This window comes from Bos taurus, chromosome 10 (assembly GCF_002263795.3).
Source record: "Bos taurus isolate L1 Dominette 01449 registration number 42190680 breed Hereford chromosome 10, ARS-UCD2.0, whole genome shotgun sequence".
In the NCBI taxonomy this organism is placed as follows: domain Eukaryota; kingdom Metazoa; phylum Chordata; class Mammalia; order Artiodactyla; family Bovidae; genus Bos; species Bos taurus.
Genome location: NC_037337.1, coordinates 79,255,205 through 79,278,718, shown reverse-complemented (window position 1 = coordinate 79,278,718; position 23,514 = coordinate 79,255,205). Strand labels below are relative to the sequence as shown.

General features: G+C 37.9%; 1 protein-coding gene across 2 annotated transcripts; it reads right to left on the bottom strand.

Annotated features, from left to right (window-relative positions):
- Nucleotides 1-458: 458 nt before the first annotated feature.
- EIF2S1 (eukaryotic translation initiation factor 2 subunit alpha) lies at nucleotides 459-23,484 on the bottom strand. 2 transcript variants are annotated; one of them, NM_175813.2, is made up of 9 exons: nucleotides 23,319-23,363; nucleotides 22,899-23,137; nucleotides 18,371-18,612; nucleotides 12,891-12,970; nucleotides 11,106-11,257; nucleotides 7,005-7,111; nucleotides 5,284-5,381; nucleotides 4,373-4,516; nucleotides 2,896-3,439 (listed from the first exon to the last, which is right to left on the bottom strand). In NM_175813.2, the coding sequence occupies exons 3-9, from the start codon at nucleotides 18,609-18,611 to the stop codon at nucleotides 3,314-3,316; spliced, it is 948 nt and encodes a 315-aa protein (NP_787007.1). In that variant the 5' UTR covers nucleotide 18,612; nucleotides 22,899-23,137; nucleotides 23,319-23,363; the 3' UTR covers nucleotides 2,896-3,313. The 2 variants fall into 2 exon arrangements, with proteins under 2 accessions (XP_005211998.1, NP_787007.1); XM_005211941.4 differs by lacking the exon at nucleotides 22,899-23,137 and having other exon boundaries at nucleotides 459-3,439; nucleotides 23,319-23,484.
- Between the last annotated feature and the right edge of the window lie 30 nt (nucleotides 23,485-23,514).

The window sequence follows — 23,514 nt, the reverse complement described above, 5'->3', positions numbered from 1 at the left end:
ACTGGCTATTAGAATTCCTATACAAAGTTTCAGTTTTCAAAGGTTTTTCATGCTTAAGGCTGTAAGAATTATTAGGCAAGCTGATTATAAAAACATCTCAAGTGAGCTTAAAGCCTCATCTTCAAAGTATGGATGGGGCAAAATCTTGAACGAAATATTGTTTTGTTTTGAAAAAGAAGCCTTCATAAGTATTACACATTGCAGAAAAGAAATCATGGACTCAGTTGGATTAGTCACATACATAAAAGTAAAATTACAGCTTTTCTGTGAAAAAAGAAAAAAGTTGTTTGGAAAGATGCAGAGCAGGAGCTTTCTAAAGGAGATAAAGATGTCAATGGGAGAATTAAATCAAAGCATGAAATTTTGGTTTTAGAATGAAGATTAATGGAGACAAATAGGTACCAAGAAGGTTCATCAGTTAGGTTAATCTGAAGTAGTGAAAAGTCTGTATCATACAGTGTCTTTAAAAACATTTTTATTACTTTCAAGCTTAATACAGTAATCTGCCAGTACAACTGCTTAGACTTCCTTCAATGAATAGATATGTAACTTACATTTAAGGGGCGTGAACACCTCCAAAGTGCTTAAGTAAAAGTTCATTCAATAGTTTGAACTATCTTTTCTTGATCTTGTCTAGAATACCTGATCATTCAGATCAGGAATTCCAAGCTAATGAGGTTTTACTTTATTCCTTACATTGTAAGAGACTGCCTTTTAAAGCACCATTTTCCATTTGGCATCTCACCAAGGTCTGTGTCCTCAGTTTTTTTTTATTGCTTTTTGCTATCAATATAGGTTTTTATCTGAATTAAGCTGCATTTGGTTTGATGGCTTCTTGATTGTAAATTGGCACAATTACACCCCACTCTGTACGGTAGGTATCAGTATCATGAGTTGAAAAGTAGCTGACTATTACTTTGAGGCAAATCATGGGACAGTTCTTGCCAAGGGTACTAGCACTTGAATTTTTAAAATTCCTAACCATTTAAATTGCTTTTACTGTGGAAGTTAACTAGGTCAAGCAAGGCCGTCTGTGGGTTTCCACTAAGTTTTTAAGCATTATCCTCAAGTACTGGCTTGTCTTGTTTTACTAGAAAACATGAAAGATCATTTGGATATTTGTATTTTTCCGGCCATTTAAAATTTTCAACTAATACCTAAATGAGACTCAAACTATTGTTAATTTTCAGTTATGAGTTGATAACCACTTGACCTCAAAGACAGAACTGGGAGTAGATGAAACTGTCAATTTCTAGTGAGTCTTTACGCGGAGAGATTCAAAATTTGGGTAAACTGTTCACTGATCTTTTGTCAATCCTTTCAAGTTTTTAGAACTGGGTGTGATCTTGTTCTCATATTTGCAAGTGATACTTTTAGGTCAGCAGGGAGTTTACTTAGTTCTCTCCATCATCACTGAGGTATTGATCTTTTTCTCTGGCAAGGGTCATAAATTTGCAGAATTGTTGTGGAACTGAACAAAAGGCCTGCATAGGATATAAACCGCTCACCACGGATATCACAAGTATTTCTCAACAGTTATGGCTTTTGAAGTATTAAAAAATCCAGTGAACAAAGTGAAAATTCAATTCCTCTGCTTACAACAAACATTTAAGCAGCACCTGTTATATAGTTTGATAACATTCGTGATGCTGTGAGCTTTACTCCTCAGGAAAAAACTGAAGTGAAAATTATGTGCTGATTTGAATACATCCAGATTCTCCTCTAAATATTCCCAGTATGGCATGCAAGCTAGCAGTCATGGTTCCCTCATGAAAACAGTTATATTGTTAGACCTGGATCTAAAGAGCTAGTAGAGGCTGCTAAATTAAACAAAGGGACAAACCTTCACAAATAGCTTAAATGTCTCACCAACACACTCTTCTATTTTCCAGTCCTTTTAACAGTGAGTTAAGTCTAGTCCTGGATTGAATAAGGTGGGTTAGATTTAATCTTCTAAGTATTTAAATAGCTATTCTTGGGAATAATTAGTAAAATTAATTTATCTAGTACCTCAAGTATCCTAAGAGATTAAATTTATAAAGTAAACTAAAGTTAACTCAAGACTTGCTACACCTTGGCCACTGTAGCTGTAACTGCAAACCACATGTTATCTATGAAGTTTATTTGCCTTTGTATATATTATTTATCTTTAAAACAATCAGTTCTTAAAGAAAAAAAATGATGGAAACATTTTGAAAAACGATTGTTAATTGTGTTCAAACAGACCCCTAACCTGTTAGGAAGAGAAGTGAAACTCTAAGGTGGCACCTAGCAAATATTTTACTGGAAAAAAAAATTAAAAGTTGGGCAATGATACTCAAAATAACTAAATTTACAAAGCAGCATTTTTTTTCTTAAAAAACAAAAACCCCAGAAAACTAAAGTTAAAAAACAAAAACAAAAACAACCCCCCACCCATTACCAACTTGAATTACAAACTCAGGACAAGCAGCTTAGTACACCAAGGACCGGTGTGATAAATTCTCCTTCTGACCACATGTTGTCATCAGTCTCAAATAGGTAAAAGGCACTCAACTAATGTAATTCTTTAGTTACATTTTAAGGCTTTTTTCCCCTAGGAGTAAACTTTCACTAATTAAAATGCTCTCTAAATCCTCTTTATTAAAGGAGGGGTGGGTGGGGGGAGAGGGTGCCTGGCACACAGCACACGGCTCACGGGATCTCAGCTCCCTAACCAGGGATCAAACCCAGGCCCTCAGCTGTTAAAGCATGGAGTCCTGACCACTGGCAAAGTCTCTGTAAACCTTCCTTTTGAAAGGATCTGCTATACTTATCTTCTGGTCACCTGCCTTTAAATTACTACATTTCAAATAAAATGAAATTCTTAGGAATCATAATGCTTTTAACTGGTGATAATAAGGAAGAAACCTATGGTTAAATATCCCAGAAATTTATTTAATGTTTGCTTGATACATTTTATATAGAAAGGTTGGAACTATTCGCTTTGAGTGCCTCTGGTAAATCTCATGGAGGCACTAATCTACAAAGGGGTGCCAATCTGGAGATATCAGAAATGGAAATCATAAGCCCAATTTATGTCTCGTCTTGAAGATCTGTCTCTAGTGAAATCAGGCCACTCCCTTAAAAAACGCTCAAGGTGTTGGAGCTACTGTGTGAAAACAGCTAACATTTAGGAGGGCATTTCATGTTTTGGTCTGTTGGAACATTTAAATACTTAAAATAAAAAATATTCAGCTTTGAAGTTTTCAATACTGGAAAACTTTTAAGTCTAGGGTTTACAGCCAGGAAGGCTGCTTTGTGTTCCTTAAACTGGACTCTGTTTCCCACAAAGTTAATCTTCAGCTTTGGCTTCCATTTCTTCTGCATCATCATCTCCATCCACTTCTGCATTTTCTCTCTCAAGCCTCTCCAGCTGCCTTGCAAGTTCGGTCTCATCTGTATCTGTGACCACTTTGGGCTGTGGAAGCAGAGGCACAATTTCAATGTGAATGTAGTTAAACACACACAAATTCAGTTTCAATACTATTACTGCCTGGTATTTTAACTCTTATTCTGAGCGCTGAAATACTACCAATAAATTCCATGAGATAATAAAACTGAAAATATATATTGGCTGTATCTTTCAAACACACAAAAAGATGACCTATAAAAATACATCTTCTGGCTTCAAAATTTCTTCCACAGAAGAAATTTATTTTGAAAATTACATATGAAAATTTGGTTTTGTTCTTGTTGAGATGAGAAAAACATAGGACACTATTGTAGTTCCTCATTCTGAAATCAAACTTCAAGCATTCTAAATTCTGCTGCTGCTGCTGCTAAGTCGCTTCAGTCGTGTCCAACTCTGTGCGACCCCATAGACGGCAGCCCACCAGGCTCCCCCGTCCCTGGGATTCTCAAGGCAAGAACACTGGAGTGGGTTGCCACTGCCTTCTCCAATTCATGAAAGTGAAAAGTGAAATGAAGTCGCTCAGTCGTGTCTGACTCTTAGTGACCCCATGGACTACAGCCTACCAGGCTCCTCCATCCATGGGATTTTCCAGGCAAGAGTACTGGAGTGGGGTGCCATTGCCTTCTCCGTTCTAAATTCTGACAATAATCAATCACTGCTTTCTTTTTTCAGTTATTTTCATTGTCTTTATTTTTTTCATTTTGGGGGATCAGTGACCACAGTCTTGAATAACCACCCCATGATAATTCTTATTTACTTTTAAAACCCTTTTAGGAAATCGAGTCAATGACTATTTTATACTTAGAGGACTTGTAGTTTTAAACCTATCTCATGTTTTATAAGTCACTGATCAGATATTTTAGAAGACAAACCAGTTACATGATTGAAACGTCTTTAAAACTTTAATGACAAGGCAAAAAATCCCAGTATTGACCTCACCTCCATTTGAACATTGAAGACACCCCTCTTTTCCTCAATTTTTTCTTTTATAACAGCCATAGCTTGATTGAGGACAGAGAGGCCTTCTGTTCTCTCCAGGGTGGTTGTAGTCATTACATACCGAGGAGGAGCTATTAGATTAATCTAAGGAAGACAAAAATTCAATTATGAATGTACCTACAGACCACATAACAATTAGGATGTTTGAGAATCGTTTTGCTAATCTGCTGCTTTAAAAACAAATCATCCCAAAATTTACTCCCAATTCTGCAGCACAGCAATTTGAGGTAGTTTGTTAATGTAGCAGAAGCTAATTGAAGCTAACTGATACTATGATGTAACCCAGTAGTAGAAGCAGTCTGCTGCTGCTGCTGCTGCTAAGTCGCTTCAGTCGTGTCCGACTCTGTGCGACCCCATAGATGGCAGCCCACCAGGCTCCCCCGTCTCTGGGCTTGGATAATCTGTCTCTAAAATAAACAAAAAAGATTCCTATTTGGTTCTAAACTAAACTGATGGAAGAAATTCTTCTAAGTGATTCTGATTAACAGCCATCCAGTTAATTTTATTGCTAATCAAAGAGTCAGGCCAAACCTCCTTAAAACTGTGTGTGAATATAAGAGAATATATTGTCCTTTTCAAGATTCTATGAGCATAATGGGCACTGTGGCTACTTACTGTAAAGGAGGTTTAGCATAGCTGGTTCTTTGGCACTAAATACCAATAGGAATCTCTATCCATAGTGACAGTAGCAGTAGCTACAACAAAAGCCTACACATAATTTTAAACATTCCCTAGAAGTATCAAGAACCACTTTTAGTAACACTTGATATGAAATATGACCATTAAAAAATCTGGATTTAACTTGGATTAAGTGGATATTTCAGTAGGGAGGGAGAAAACAGGCTACTCACTTTGATGGGCATGGTTTCTGTAGAACAATTCAAACCCGCTCTCAGAGCTTCTTTTACGGCATCGATGCCTTCATAACCATAACAAGCCACTTCAATATCTAAAATTATAAAAATTCAAAAGCTTACTTCAAAATATGCAAATTTTTTTTAAGTTTAAAAAGAAATCAGAGATATGACAAATACATTAGTACTCAAATACTTATGAAAGCTTTCATTACCCTTTCAACTAGAAATCAACCCCAGCTATTAACTTTCATATTTAAAAATATCTGAACATGCAGTGATATCATATCTTCTCACCAACATCAAGCCCCTGAATGATGAAACCATAAAAAAGAGAAATTTAACAAACATCTTGAATTTGGGCTATATTTGGGTTGAAATCATAATTCCAACCCCTCTGTGCTTCAGTTCCTTATTTGTGAAATGGTTAGGAGTGTGATGAAATCTGAATGAAATAATAACCACGGGGGCTTCCCTGGTAACTCTGGTCAAGGATCTGCCTGCCAATGCAGGAGCTGGGTTCGATCCCAGATCTAGGATGCCATGGAGCAACTAGACTGATGTGCCATCTGAGCCTGTGCTCAGGAGCTGCAACCACTGAAGCCCAAGCACCCTAGAGCCTTTGCCCTGCAACAAGAGAAGCCACCACAATGAGAAGTCCGTACACGGCAACTAGAGAAAAGCCTGCACAGCAACAAAGACCCAGCAAAGCCCCCCAAATAAATAAAATTATAAAAAACCAAAATAATGTAACTACAAATTGTCTAGAATAACGGCATACTCTGACCCAGCAATCCTACTTTTAAGAATTTGCCTTACAGAACACCTGTATAAATGGGTAAGTCTATGTGTACAAAGGTGTTAAAATGCAGTGTTTTTTGTAATGTAGTTAGTTGACTCTTAACAATACAGCCTTGAACTGCAGGGTCTCCTTAACATGTTGATTTTTTTCAAACGTAAACACTACAATACTACATGAACCACGGTAGTTGATTCTCAGATACAGAATCAGACACACAGGACTGACGAGGTTATATATGAATTTTTGAGTGTGCAGAGGGTGGGCAACCCTCTTATACATTGTTTAAGGGTCAACTACAGTAAAAAAAGACTAGCCCAACCTGAACATTCATCAAGAGGAGACTGGCTGATATCAAGGTTTATTATTCTATGCAATATTACCTAACATTCAAAATGAGAATGATCCTCAAGTTCTACAGGGAAGGGCAGCCATAGGACACCAAATAGAAATAGCTAGTTGGAGAAAATGGTGCACACTATGATCCCATTCTTACGAAAACATAAAAACTTATATCTGAACATAAATAGCACACATTCCTATACAGCATAGGTATACAAAAAAATGTCTGAAAGAATAGATCCCAAATTAACAGTGGTTAATCCAGAGGCATGGGAGGATATTACTGTACTGTCAGAATTTTAAAGCATGCACTAAAACAAAATAATCACTCCACCCAAAAAAAGGGCCAACTTAAGGTTAGCTGAGCTCATTTACTTGTGTCAATATATATGCATTTTATGATAACTCAGTAGAAGCAAAAATTACTTAATTTCTTTAGCTTTTCTTGCTGTGAAAAATAAACATTTAGAAACAGGTAGATGTTGATGTAGCAACATATTCTTTGGTGAGGGTCATTATTTAATAGCTTTTCTGGTACATGCAAAATATTTTAAACAGCATTTAAAAAATCATTTACCTGCTCGAATTTTGACAGCCTGGGGGGTCAAACGCCTATTAATATTGTTAATGAGTACTTCACGTTCATCTTCATTCAAATCTAAGCTATCCAAAATAGATGGGTCTCTGAAAGAAAACACACACAACAAAATGTCAAGGTTACTTTACTGATAATTAGGACACCAAACATAATATAACAGAATAATGTTTAAGAGCACAGCATTTAGTGTCAGAATTAAGAGTTCAAATCTTAGCTTGACAATTTAATAGCTTTGTGCTTGGGGGCCTTTCTAGATCTGTTTCCAAATTTGTAAAACAGGAATAAAAACTGTGTATCTCACTGGACTGCAGAATTAAATGAGCTAATGCAACTGAAGTGCTTAGGCTTGTATGACAAAAAGAAAACACCCAAATGATCATTATTAAAAGGAAAATTTTAGAGATCTGACTAAAGCAAGCAATTTAATGTTTCCTATACAGGCATAACTTGAAGATATTGTGGGTTCGGTTCTAGACTACAATAAAGCACGTTTAGGAATAAAGTGAGTCACACGTTTGGCTTCTCAGTGCGTACAAAAGTTACGCCTATGCCATACTGTTGTTTTCTGTTAAAAATACTTCATTCCTAAAAAATGGTAACCATCATCTGAGTCTTCAGGGAGATGTAATCTTCTTGCAATAGTAACATCGAGGGATCACAGATCACAACAAAATATTGAAAAAGTTTGAAATATTGCAAGAATTCTCAAAATGTGACACAGAGACATGAAGTGAGCAAAGGCTGTTGGAAAACTGGCACCAACAGATTTGCTTGATGCAGGGATGCCACAAACCTTCAATCTGTAAAAAATGCAGTACTTGCGAAGTGCAGTAAAATGAATTCTGCTTATATATCTCACATCCCACTATAATTAAGCATATCCCTGTAATTAACAGTCCTTGCTTCAAGGAGCTCGAAAAGAACAAAAACATGGAAAAAAATTAAAAAAAAAAAAAAAATAGAAGTGCATTTTTGCACTTCTGGGGTGAGGTGAGGAAGGTATCAGTGGGGTCAGGAAGGGCTTCATGAATGAGGTGGCATTTCATCTGACCCTTTTAAGTGCCACAAACAGGGACCAGTCTTGTTCACTGGCATGTTTGTTGAACAAATTAAAAAATGGAAAAAAAGAAATAATGACTAAAAGAATGGTAGGATTTTAACAAGACTATTTTAAGAAAATTCTGATATACTGATACTGAAAGACAAACCAACAGAAAAAAAAGAAAATGAGATGAACAGATGTTTCACAGAAGACAAATGGTCAATTAACGTATGAAAAGTGGTCAACTTCCACCAACAACCAGCAAAACGCAAACCCAAATAAGACACTATTGGACATCAATCTGCTTTGCAAAAAGAAAAGAAAAATCTGAGATGTATATCAAATGTTGATGAAGAGAAATAGAAACACTCATATAATTGCTAAAAGGACTATAAACTATAGAACCAATTTGGAGAAACTTTAACAAAACTAAGTAAATTTAAAGGTGCCTATAATCAGTCCCATGACTCAACAATTCTATTCCAAGGTATCTATCTAAGAAATTTCCAAATGTGTACACAGAGACATGTACATGTATTCACATAGCACTATTTGAAAAACAGGGGAGGATTACCTAAACATTTTTTAATAGAGGAACAAAAAAGGGGGCATGTTCTCACAAGTAAATACCATATAGAAATGAATATGAAGTAGGCATACATGTATCAATTTGGAGAAATTGATAGATTTATGAAATTTACAGTAACTGATAGATTACTGAAATTTACAGTAACAGCATCACAAGTAAAAATATAAAGTACTGAAAACCTGTCACAATGATAAAATAAATTTTGTTTTTTTGTTTAAACATTTTAAAACATAAAAAAGATTCTGTATGTACTTTTAATAATCTATTCACACATTTACATGTATCAATACCATAAATGATAATGACGTACACATAATTTCACAACAGTGGTTACCATTGTTGAGTGACCAAAATATCTTTGGAGGCAAAAAATATTGTTTCCAACTATCTCAGAAATTTTAACTAAAAGGGAAAAAAAAAAAGAAGCACATGTGGCATCGAATTATGATTGAGTTAAATCTGGACAGTTGCAACATGGCTGATGAAAGAGAAGAACTTTAACGGTGATAAATGAAGATTAATTCACTAGGATGAATGTTAATTTGTTAAGAATTTTAATGCAGAGCAGTAATGGAGAAGGTGCAGGAGGCATAAGCTGTAAGCAGGGCCAATGATGACAGCAAACCGAGGTGAGAGATGTACTGACTGAGGAGCCCAAGACTAAAGGCAGGGAGGACAGAAATATAAAGCAGTGCTTGATGCCCAATAGCATAAACTCTGGATGGACCTAGAATGCTTGTGTTTGAATCCTGGCTCTACCATTTGGTAGCTGTGTGAACTTGGACAATTTAACCTCTGCCTCAATTCCCTCATCTATAAGATAGGAATAATAGCACTCACACCACAGGTGGTTGTGAGGATGACATATATGTTTGCTGTCATAATTATTACTCTTCTCACCTTTCCCACAATTTGACATAAAAAAAAATTAAGTCACATGAGGGGAGGGGGTAAGGTGGAAGGGATCTGGAGCCTCAGGTGAGTAGGCATGATGGAGGCTCTAACAGTTCAAAGTCCCACTTGGCCATTCTGAGGGCTGAAGAGACTAATCTCCCATGGCAGGACACGAGTTGGCAAGTAACGATGCAGTGGTGAGGCTGTTCATGAAGTATTAACATCTAGGAGTGGGAGGTGCAGAAGTAGAGACAGTAAGTACAGAGAACTTAAGAAGTCTGACTATTAAAAGGAGAGGACACAGTGCTTCCTACAGGAGAAAAGTAGAGGGCCGGTTGAAAAGTCTGTTTTTTAGTATAAATGGGAAAAATCTGAGCATGTTTTTATGTTGATAAAGCAAAATCAATAAAGAAAAAGGCTGAAGACTCAAGGGAGGGAATAACAGATGGAGATGATATTTCTCAGGAATAGCTGGGCACAGGGATAAGATTAGTTTGAGAGCAGGAAGGACCCCAATTCCAGTGTGACAAGAGCACAGGAGGTAATGACAGGTGGGCAAGAGGTAAGTTGGATGAGATGGTGGAAGGAAATGGAGGTGATCCTGTGCAATGGCTTCTTTTTCAGGCAGTGAGCGCAGCAGGTGAGAGGGAGGGAAGAGGGATAGAGTGGGTATCTGGGGAAGTGTGGAGAAGTTCTGAAACAGCCAATCTAAGAATGGGAGGAAGAAGTGATCCAGAGCAAAGAGGGTGTGGGGCAGCAGTTAAGGCCCAGCTGAGGTTGGAGACCATGAATATGCGTGGCACCAACCTGTAAGACTGTGGTTGTTCCTAGCAGCACCCAGCATTCTGTAAGTGCAGAGAAGGCAGGAACATCGCTCCAAGGCTGGATGTAACAGAAGGAAAAACAGGGCAAAGCTCATGATATTGGCAAGAAAGTTATTGAAATGATGGACCATGGGTCTACGCTGAGTAAGAAAGAGAAGGCAAGAAAAGGTGAACAGACAGGGAGGAAAGAAAGGGTCTGGAATCAGAGCCTGATGTAAGAATTAAGACAACAGAGTAGGACAATGTGGCAGCTGGAAGGACAGGAGGCTGTGGTAAAAGAACAGAGTGTGTGAATTAAAGATTTTGGAGGAGCAAATCCTGGTGACAGTAAGACCCAGGGTGAGGTCATATGGGAAACTGGCTAACATGGCGTGGGCTGAAGGTCTAAGCAACTGAGGTAAAGAAAACAAGAGATTACAGTTTAAATGAAATGTCTATGCTGGCCCTGAAGTCACTGAGGACAATCACAAAACTTGGAGAGGAAAAGATTTAAGGCAATAGCGTCAGGATGGTTTAAAGAACTACCCAACTATGGTACACCAAATCATACAGGCTTAGCTTTAGAGGACTGGCCCATATCATGGGCCTTTTATACTGAAATATTTTAATCTAAATTTGACAAGGACTTACTACATGGATGTTGTGTTACTAAATGTTAGGCTCTCAACCTGTGTGCTAGGCCTAGCAGCTGTAATACCAAGGGAAAAGCAGAGCTAAGGAGGAGTTCTTACGAGACTGCGTGCTTAAATGCATCATAGGCACCATATCCGGGTCTCTTGTACTTGTCATCGAAGACCCAGGCAGTCCTCTGGAATAGGCTTTCCAGCTGCTCATCCTTGGTATATTCTAAGACCTCAGCAACATGACGAAGAATGCTGTAAACCTAGAAAAAAAAATGAAGAGCACAACAATTCAAAGATAAGAGATATACATTTTTTTTAAGAAGATATTTTTACATTTTAGAAGACAGCATATAAAAACAAACCTTTGGTTACTTTGATTAGAATAACTCCTTAACAACAAAAGATTACCATATGAAAACTTTTTTTCCCATAATTATTTCCTTTTCCATAACAATGAACTCAAGTGGGTGAACACACACAAACAGTGTAGCATTTATAGCCTAAGATCCAGAGCAAGTCAATTCTGGGACAAACCAACCTCTCTGAATATGTTTCCTCATTTAGAAAAGGGAGATACCAGTATCTCTCCTTTTTATTGTAGAGAGTTCTTACATGGATCAAATATAAGACATTAGGACTACTATTCCACGAGAGATGGGGGCTCGATCCCTGGACTGGGAAGATTCTCTGGATGTGGAAATGGCAATCTGCTCCAGTATTCTTGCCTGGAAAACTCCATGGACAAAGGAGCCTGGTGGGCTGCAGTCCATGGGGTTGCAGAGTCAGACACAAAACACACACACACACACACCCCCGAACATGAGAGCATACAACCAGGATGGAGATTTTAGTAATTCTTTTGCTCTGTTATCTTTTAACAATTATCCTTCAATCCTACCCATCTCCTACTCACTGCTGCCAATTTTTTTTTTCTAATCTCCTAAAAATAAAAGGCCTCAAAGAAGAGAAAGTGTATTAAGAAAGGTTTCATGTTAATTACACACAAAAACTGACCCAGGGAAGGTAATATCATTGGCTATTTCATTCTAACATCATCCCAATAAGATCTACTCACGTACTTATTTTACAATATTTTATAACAGCCTAGGGGAACAAACAAAATGGAAATTTCCTAGAGACGTGCTTCTCCAATTTGGACTTGGTGGGACTTGAAAGATTTGGGTAATGGTCTCATAGCTTTTGTATTTTTACTCTTTTACCAGGGTTAAGCAAGATTTAAAAAACCTTCTCTTCATTTAAACAGTGTTCTTGGCATTTTACCTTGAAGATAAAAACATACAGGGCAGAAGAGAACGAAAGACACAAAAGAAGGATAAAGAAAAGAGAAGCAATGGAAACTCCCAATAAGAACTGAAGATCTAGGGAATAAAGGAAAATCTGAATAGGACCAAAGAACAGAAAAATACAGGAAGATGAGAATGAAGAAATGACAATTCCTGCCTTATTAGTGCTTATTGTGGATAAGTAACAAATAACAGCAAAAATAAGAAAAAAAAGCTGGTTGTTTCTGTGATCCTTACCCCAGAAGAGTTGAAAGTCAAAACTTACATGTTATGACAGCCAAATCAGCTAAACTCACTCATAGTTAACATAAAAGAGCTTAAAAACACTAATGGTCTGGTACTGATCTGAGAACATTATTAGACTTCAGTGCTTTAACGTAGTAACATCATGAGACAACTGATGTTGTCTCACTAAAGTCACACTCTTTCAAAATGGAGTGTTCAAATTATTTTCCTATGAAGCACAGAACTGAAAATGGAAATACAGATACAGAAAATCTAGGTTTTTGTTTCTGCCAGCAACATGCCATGTAGATTATTTATTAAACACATTTAACAGTGGACTAATTTGACTAAATAATCAACTTACAGTTTTGGATTTGGTAAATTTATCTTCACATTTGATTGCTTCCTCTGGTGAAACTCTTCTTTTTGACAAATCAATATATCCTATATGAGAAAAATTTGAAAACATTATCTCTGTCCAGGTATCAACAAATTACTGACAATTTTCACAACCATATTGCTGGGTTGGCATACCTACACTTATTTCCTACTTAAATTGTATCAATAAAAAAAACTGCATAAGAAGTACATGTATTATGAACGAGTATTATGTTTTAAAGTAAATTTTTGTCATCATGTAATGTTATCTTGGTGGAGGGAACTAATAATTTTAATTATCCATATGAGAGGTAAAACCATGTCTATTAAGCATCAGAGGATCAACTGTATCATGTTTTCTGTATTCTTGATGTTCTGACATTTGTGGCCTGGCTGACCAGGGAAGCCTCTGCTGCCCAGCACTAGCCAAGGGCTCAATGGGAGCCTTTCACATGGAAATCAGCCAACGCAGAGCCCACGTCCCCAGCCATCTCATCAAAGTTCCACACATCAGGCCAATACTCCCCCATGCCCTAAACCCACGTAGGGCCAGATACCAGACAACGAGAGACAGTGCCCGTGCACCAGGCACTGCCCATACTATTCAGATGAGCCAAGTGTAAACTGTTTACAACAACCTGCCTTGCCTTTCTCATGGAAACCTCAATACAGGCTCTGGCCTAAGGTTTCCCCTTGCTCTTCCTGCCTCCTGATCAAAACTGGTGCTTCCTCATCTGGCTTTGCACAGCATGCTGGGTCCCCATTTCCTGGGAAACTTTAGTAATAAAAATCTTCTTTCAATGGCATGGCCACTCCATGTCACCAGTCACCTTCATAAATGAAAGTCCCATGGGCACAAAATGAGACAAGAAGTTAAATGTATTTTAAAGAATTAAATGTTCCAAAGTTCACTGGAACACTATTTACAACAGCCAGGACATGAAATCAACCTAAATGCCCAACAATGGAGGAATGCATAAAGATGTGGTACATACACACAGTGGAGTATTAGTCATGGCTATCAGGGGATAAGATGGGGAGATAAACTGGAAGACCAGGACTGACATATATACACTACTACATATAACTATACTCAAAGCTCTATAATGGCTTACCCGGGAAAAGAATCTAAAAAAGACTGGATACATGTGTATGTATAACTAATTCACTTTGCTGCACACCTGAAACTGACACAACACTGTAAATCAACTATACCTCAATAAAAATTAAAAAAAAAAAAAAAGAATTAAAGAGAAAATGGTCTTTCACCTTTACCCACATATTAGGTTGCAAAAGTAATTGCAGTTTTGCACTGTAGAAATTTGCTGGAATACATTCTTAAATGTGGCTGTTATACATTATTTTAATGTGCAATTATTGCTTTATGTTTTTTGCTAATGAATTATTACTTGCTGTTTATTTCATATGTATTTATGTATTTTAGACTACGGAAATAGTCTATGGAAATGATATTAGACAAAAAACAAATCTGAGTGATTTTCTTATTTGAGTTCAAAATGGGTCGTAAAGCACAGGAAACAAGCTGCAACATCAACAACGCATTTGGCCCAGAAACTGCTAATGAACGTACAGTGCAGTGGTGGTTCAGAAGTTTTGCAAAGGAGACGAGTGCCTTGAAGATGAGAAGTGCAGTGGCTGGCCATCGGAAGTTGAGAACAACGGAGAGTATCACGGAAGCTGATCCTCTCAAAATTACACGAGAAGGTGCTGAAGAACTCAATGTCGACCATTCTACGATTATTTGGCATTTGAAGCAAATTGGAAAGGCGAAAAAGCTCAGTAAGTGGGTGCCTCAAGAACTCACCACAAATCAAAAAAATAATCGTTTTGAAGTGTCATCTTCTTTTATTCTACACAACTACAACGAACCATTTCTCAGTTGGATTTTGTTGTGTGGCAAAAAGTAGATTTTATACAACAACCAGCAACGACCAGCTCAGTGGCTGGACCGAGAAGCTCCAAAGCATTTCTTAAAAGTCAAACTTGCACCAAAACTCATCATCACTGTCTGGTGGTCTGCTGCCAGTCTGATCCACTACAGCCTTCTGAATCCCAGTGAAACCATTACATCTAAGAATTATGCTCAGCAAATCTATGAGTTGCACCGAAAGCTGCATCCCTGCAGCTGGCACTGTTCAACAGAAAGGGCCCAATTCTTCTCTGCAGCAATGCCTGACCACACGTTTGCACAACCAAAGCTTCCAAAGTTGAATGAATTGGGCTACGAAGTTTTGCCTCATCTGTCATATTCACCTGACCTTTTTGCCAACTGGCTACCCGTTCTTCAAGACCTTGACAACTTTTTGCAGTCGACAACCAGCAGGAGGCAGAAAATGCTTTCCAAGAGTTCGTCAAATCCTGAAGCATGGATTTTTTTGCTACAGGAAAAAACCAACTTATTTCTCTTTTGCAAAAATGTATTGATTGTAATGGTTCCTATTTTGCTTAATAAAGATGTGTTTGAGCCTAATTATAATGATTAAAAATTCAGGGTCTGAAACCATGCTTTTGCATCAACCTAATATCTTTCAGGCTAAACTACTTTCTTTACCATCTCTTATAATGCAGTTCTGTCTTGTAAGAAATTCCCCTAGTTTCTATTTACCTGATAATGTCTTCATTTGATTTTTATTGCTGAATATTTTCTTTAGAAACAGAATTCTGGTTTGATAGTTTTCTTTCAGTGTTTTATAGATGTCATTCAATGCTCTGACCTTCATTATTTCCAATAAAAGAATGCCACTGTAATTTGTATTACTGTTCCCCTGTAAATAACATCATTTTCCTTGGCTATTTTGAAGATTTTATTTTTCAATAGTTTGGTATTCCTAGATGTGGTCTTGGTATTTATTCTGCTTCAGGTTTGCTGAGCTTCTCTAATTTGTAAACATTTTTTCTCCCAGCAAATATGGAAACTTCTGGCCATGGTTTCTTCAAATGTATTTTCTGCTTTTTTCTTTCTCTTCTCTTCTTTTGGAATAAAGCTTTTGATTCTTAATAGGTTGCTCTTTTTTTCCTCTCAGTTCTTCAGATTGGTTCTTTTTAAATGAACTACCTTCACATTTCAAGCCTTCTGTTATCTTTTATCTGATGTTAGCCTATGCATTGAATTTTTTAGATACTAAAAAAAATTTCATTTCTAGAAATTGTATTTAGTTCTTTATGTGAGTTTCTAATTTCTCCACTAAGATTTCTGCTCACTCACTACAAGTACATTTTCCTGATATCCTTGAGCAGTTAAAACATATTATTTAAAATGCTTATCTGCTAATTGCAACATCAGGGTCATCTCTAGGATAGTCTCCACTGATTATCTTTTTCAAATGGGTCATATTTTCCTGTTCATTCAAATATTTAGTAATTCTGAATTGTATTCTGGACATTAAAAAAGATATGTGGCAGAGCTCTGAATTCCTTTAGGTTCCTCTTAAGGATACTGATTTTGTTGTTGTTGTTGTTCACTCTGCATGGCTTGTGGGATCTGAGTTCCCCAATCGGGGACTGAACCACCACTTCTGGCAGCAAAGGTACAAAGTCTTAACCACTGTACTGCCAGGGAACTCCCAAGGATACTCAATTTGTTTTAGCAGTTAACTTGTCTGAATTCAAAACTATACAGAGCTGTCTCCTCAGATGGAAAGCAAACAAAATTTGTTTAGATTTTTATCCTGTAGGGCTGCTTGCAGTGTAACCTCTACAAGTAGTTCAGAAGTCAGCTAGAGATTTGAGCAGAATTTTTATATATAAACTTAGGGGCTCTCTCTGTGTCTCTTTCTCTAATCCCTATCACTACTTTCCAATTGTTGTGGCTGTCCAGAACTCTTATCTCTGGCTCTCAAGTCATTAAGACTGAGGGTTTTCCTTTAGAATCTTCACTGCCCTGCTTGGTATATCATGGCACTCAGTCAAAAGGCTGTAAATCTTATCCAGTGCAGTTCCTGTCTTCCCAGTGTTAACTTGCCTTCAGTTTCAGCCTGCTTTTGGTTGCTCCCATTGTCTTTGGATAAAATTTACCACCCATTTAGATACTTGCTTAGGGTTGACAGCAGTTATGTTGAATGGCTTATCCAACAGGACTTAAAATTCTAGTATCAGAAATGGATCTCCTCTATAGGATCTTCTGCACTTTGCTTTTTTCTTATCATGGAGATCTTTTCATATCAGAATATTCAGATTTCATTCTGTAGAAAATTGCTTTGCCTGGCTGTGTCATGATTTATTTAACCACATTTTAGATTGTTGTTTCATGTTTTTAACTTACACTGTACAATGTTGTTATGACAATACATTTTTACATCTAGCTACTGTACTTACACAAGTATACCCTTTCACTTTTTCTGACTGCAGTTGAAAATATATTTGATTCCGTTTTGTGTTATCTATTTCATGTAATAGGAAAGCAATATAAGCTAAGACACCAGCTGAGGTCCTACTAGGGCAGTGATTAAACACAATATTAAACGGAATAATCTCAGTCTTCAAGTAGTTTAATAAATGGGGGCTAGGGAGAGTGCTACAAGTCATATCAAAACATTCAGAATAATCAATGTGCTAATGGTAGCACCTTTTAAGAGGTAATACAAGCTGCCTCCAAAGTTTATTATCTAAGATTATAATCAGAAAAAAAGTCAGTTACGTATAAAATCATTCGTTTGCAAAAGTATCAATTAACTAGATGGCTGAGGAGATTCAGAAAGACAAGTTCAGTCAGGATGACTGACTAGTCTTTTAAGCACGACGGTAACTACGTGACTGAAACGAACACCTGACAAATTATAGAGACAGCTGAAACCAATGATCTTAACTATATTAACTGAAGACAAAACCTACTCATTGGTATCGTACAATGTATTTAGAAACTGTGTTCACAAAGGTGAAGACTTACATGGGGTCCAAAGAAGGGGCACCCAAAGAGTCGTGACTCAGCACAGTGTACACATGCACACACTCGTGCATACACACACACACACTCTGAATAAACAGCACAGTAAATAAATGGAATACCTATTCACCTCTGCCTGAAAGATCCGGAAGGACCATAGGATCTGGGGGTCACAGATATTCTGATTACCAGAGAGACAGACAGTATTCAGTTCTAGATGTGTCTTTTTTAAAGACATAAAATATTCCTAAAATTCATTTACTTTTACAAAAGCTAGTTCTGGATAAACTAATTAACCACTACTAACTTAAAAGGTTTTGTTTAGATGGTTAATTGGCATCCTTCTCTAACAACTGTATGTAAAAGAGTTTAAGTACAAAAAGAGGCGTTTTGTTTTTTTACTGCAGCAGGCAATGCACAAAAAATATATTTTAAAATAAGTTTAACTCAGAAAAATTTCAGATATAAATTATTTAACAAAAAATATTTATTCATTATTACATTTATATTTAATAAGTACATATAAATGATTAAAATAAAAATTAAATATTCTTCTCATTTACCTTTTTCTTTGTCCACTCTAATAACAACCACACATTCATTCCTGCCAATTCGGATGAGTTTGTTTATAGAACGGATACGCCTTCTTGACAACTCACTCAGAAGAATCATGCCTTCGATGTTGTTGTATTCCAGCAAGCTGACATAAGCGCCCATTTCAGCAATGGACCTTACATTCACCATCACTACATCTTCCACCTCAGGAAATTTGTGTTGATAAAATCTACAACTTAGACCTGGCATTCTGCAATTTAAACAAAAGAATCAAGTCAGTGTTCAGTTAAGGTCAACATAAAAATATCAATTTTTCACGTCTTGCCACTGGAAGAAGTTTTTAGTCTTCTCATCTCTTTAAACTTCTTAAATGGTGCTAGAAAACAGATGAATGTTTGGGAACCAAGCCTGAATTTTTATTTTGCTCCACATTTTTCTAAGACTTGCATGATTCTCTACAATTAGTTTCAAAGGAATCATAAAAAATAGTGGTCATTTATAAAGAGTAAAATATTATTTTAATACTTAATAACAAATGATAGGAAGCATCACTACTGTTATAAGTGAAAGTGAAAGTCACTCAGTCGTGTCTGACTCTTTGTGACCCCATGGACTATACAATCTGTGGAATTCTCCAGGCCAGAATACTGGAGTGGGTAGCCTTTCCCTTCTCCAGGGGATCCTCCCAACCCAGGGATCAAATCCAGGTCTCCCACATTGCAGGTGGGTTCTTTACCAGCTGAGCCACAAGGGAAACCTACTGTTATAAACCTATCAGCAAAACTAAAGCTACTCTTCCTCCAAGTCGGCTAAGACTGATTACCACCATATAAAGGGAAGAGTTTTCCAACAAATTAAATCTTAACCCTAACCACACATCAAATGATATACTCTATCATTTGTTGTTCAGTCACCAAGTCATGTCCGGCTCTGCAACCCCATGAACTGCAGCGTGCCAGGCTTCCCTGTCCTTCACCATCTCCTGGAGTCTGCTCAAACTCACATCCATTGAGTCGGAGATGCCATCCAACCATCTCATTCTCTGCTGTTGACACACACAACTCTATAATTTATTTTAGGCAGAATTATACATGTCACAACAAAAACTAAAGATTAATCACAAAACATACTACATTTAACTAAAACGTATCCTTCTGAATTTTTTTCCTCTTAAACATGAATTCACAACTACTATAATTTTTAGCTTCCACTTTTCCCATTACTTCCAAATAATCTTCTCTCTTGTTGAACAGGTATACTCAACCCCGAGAATCCTTTAGTAGATATCCCCACTACTATAAAGTTCAAGTTTCTCTTAATCTCCACACACTAAATATATTTAGAACTATTCCTTTTGATCCACCCAACCTACTTTAAACACGGCTCCTTTTATGACCCACAAGCCTAAAATCATTCCATAAATAGAAATATATTTTTAAAAGGAAGCTCTCAAATTAATCTTTGTTGGTAATTTTCATGTTTTTCTGGTAACCTTAACTAATTTACTATTGTTAAAGCTCAGAATATAGGCAGTAATAAGATCCCAAGTCCTATGAAAAATTTGTGAAAATTTATGTACTAACTTACCTTTTTTTCTTATTAATTGGGTAACAGGGCCACATTACCTGTCTCAAAGATAAAACACCTACATCCAGCTCATAGAACCCCAGGGTTCTGCTGCAGGGCAGTTTCAGAACTGCTAACTGCACCCACATATATCTTCCTAGTGGCTTACCCACTGACTTATACATTTTTCTGCTCCCCACAGGGTCCTATATAATCCGGCCACTGCCTATCTTCCTGAAGTACCACTTTCCTTATAGTCTTCCCCATTTTATAGATGAAAAATATGAAGCATGGGTTAAGCATCTTGTTCTGTCATATACTGTTAACAAGTGAATTTGAACCTGTAACGTTTGAATCCATAGTTTGTGTCTTATTCATTAGGCTGTATTTTCTCTCAACATTATTGGTAAATACATGACAATTAGAAATACCTTAAACAAAAAGCACTATCAGTGTACACATTCAGTGCTAGAACATAATAAATTTTAGTATTAATATCGGGGCTTCCCTGGTGGCTCAGATGGTAAAGAATCTGCCTGCAATGCAGGAAAACCAGGTTCAATCCATGGATCGGGATTATCCCCTGGAGAAGGGAATGGCAACCCACTCTAGTATCCTTGCCTGGAAAATTCCATGGACAGAGGAGCCTGGCAGGCTACAGTCCATGGGGTCGCCAAGTGTCAGACACAACTGTGTCTGACACAACAAGTTGTCAGACTCACACACATAAAATTTTTATTATTAACCTATCCTATTTAATAAAAAATAAACTGTATATAACAGTGGTAGAGAAATATTTCTCTTTGAAGCTTGACAAAATAGGGATTTAGCAAATAAAGGGAAGTAGACATACAATGGTCAGAATTACCCACCAAGAAAAGAGCTGAGCTGGTTGGTTCATTTTTAAACAGGGCTTTTTTTTCTCTTGGACAACTGTTCTCAAATATCTGTAGGTAAAGCACTAAAACTTGAGAGCTAAAAATGTTTCATACTGGGTATAAAAATGAACATCATGGAAAGGTGTGAAACATTTTAAGAGATTTAACAAGCACCAAGTTTCTTCAAATAGTAAAGCCGATACGTTTGGAGAAGCAAGACCTAAATTGATTGTAAAAGAACACAGGCAATAGTGTAAAAGAATTCTGAAGAGTGATATGAATGCCACTGCTTCAGAAGGCGCAAATCTCTTTGCAAAAGATAATGTAAATAAAGGAATACTGCTGGTGCTATGTCATTCACAGTGAAAGACAGTAGATAAGCACAAAAAATAGTCTACGACTTTGCTCTCCTACTTACTAACTGTGGCTTAGGAATACTGATGTATTCCCATTAACTGTAGCTTCTAATGTGTGCCATGTACTTCACAGGTTTGTGGAGGACATCAAATGAAATAATATACAGGTGAAAAGAGTTGGAAAGTGTAATGCTATACAAATGTAAGATATTAAAAGGCAAAGGAAATATCATTTCCATTTTGCAACTTAATTCATTAAACAATTATTTTTATTATTAAAATAAGTACTAAATGATTTCCTCAAAGACAAATGCTTACTAAGTACAACAGGAGCTAAAACCAGGTCATATGACACTAAATTCAGAGTTTAACCCACAAAGCCTCAATATGTCAGAGTACTACAATACAGTATGTGTTCTCCAGAAAAGAATCTTTCAAAATACAACTGAGCTCCAAGTTAATTTCAAACACCCTGCACCGTCAGTAATTTTGCCTGGTCAAATGGTAGGCAGGAGTACTTAAATCACTGCGTGCTCCAGTCGCCATCGTGGATACAGGAAGTCCACACTCCCTTCCGAAGCAAAGCATGATGTGACAGAGGCAACTCCTGTGGCAATACTAATTCGGCTCTAACACTTCTCAGTTATGCTCTCTGAATGCTCGCCTTTAGTACAGAAGTGCTAAACAAACAAAGCTTTTCAATTATTTCACTGTAGTTGAAAAAGGAAGCAACAATCTCTACAACTGCGCATCTTCCTGAGATCTTTTGAGAACCAGAAACTCTCATTTGGCATCCGATCAACTAAGAACAGGCACTAAAGCTTTATGTAATTCCAAACTGCTGAAAGACACGGAGTTACAAGATTTTTTTCCCCCCTTGAGTAACAACTTCAATAGGAAGAAAAACCAAGACTTCTTTGCTACACCTTTTCCCCAAGAAACAATGTTTCTTGTTTAATGAAAATTAAAGTAGACTAAGTCTGGGGTAGTTAATAAAAGGGACCTAAAATTTCCGTATCTTGTGTTTTTCAGTTCTGCTTAACCGTAAGACCACAGCGCTTAATTCTACAAGTCTATTCTCATCGGTGCTGAAAATACGGCAAAATGATACGACGAATAATAAACTCTTCAGTAGTATCTTTTAGTTTCGTCTTAAGGACTGACTCATTCTACAGAAACGCCCAACTCCAGCGACAGGGTAACAAGAGCTTCGATTTTTTAATTAGTGGTCAGGTTAACAAACTCTTCTTGGATCTTTTTTTTTTTAACTCTTGTCAAAATCGTGGCCCAATCCACAGGTTCCTTGAAGTGTCCTGTCTGGTCACCATTGAGAGGTAGTATTTGCCGGGGCGGAAGAAGAAGGGAAAAGAAAAAAGGATGGAATTCTCAAGCCTAGAGACAGCAAAGTGCTCAGCGTCCTGGGGCGGGGTGTCACGGCGTTCTCCCCAGGCCGTCCCACCTCAAGACACCCCCCACTATCACCATGTTGACGAAGCTGTCCCATCACTTGGCCCACTTGCCTTCGCGAGATTCCTCCGTCAGTACCACGACACCTCTGCTACACGGGGAGCCGACACGCAGCCGGCGGGTGGCGGCAGTCATGTCCAGACACTTCCCGCGCGGGGACGGGAAAAGGAGGGGGTGTTAGCCCCGGGGCCTACACTCTACCGACCACCCACGTCCCTAGACACAATCAAAGTGAATTCCTGGAGAAACAGATCAGAGAGACTAGTCACCTGAGGTATGTGTGTGAATCCCACAACAAGGTCCCACGCCACGCTCCTCTGTCGGAGAGATCAGGTTCGATCAGCCCTCAGCAGCCGCCGACTCTCCTCAGCGTGCGCTTCGCTTGACCACACTGCGCATGCGGAACCAGCTCGCAGCACGCAAGCGCCCACGGGAGAGGGACCTTTCTTCGTCACTGACCATAGAGTCCAGGTCCTCCGAGGACAAATAATATGGACCTTAGGAGGACCTGAAAAGTACGTTTTCTCGTTATCTTTAGCTTTCTCTAAGTAATCGTCAAGGCGCAGGTAAAAGGGAAAACTGATTCCTTGTCCCTAAAGCATAAATCCTCGCTGGAACCTTCAGTCAATCAGGAGGTGGCGCTGTGACCAAAGATTAAAACTGGAGGAAGAGAAGGAGCATACTCTTACCTGTTCTTTCGCTTGGCGCGTGCAGAACCGAGCGCAACAGCCTGGGAGGTGGAAGGGGAGGGGCTAGAAGGCGACCCGGAAATGAGGGGGCGATTCCGGGGTGCGCGCGCCTCAACATCCGGGCATCGCCTTCTTGTTTTCGCCCTCCCCACACCCCCGCCCTCACGCGTACAGACAGGAAGGGGAAGTGAAGGCC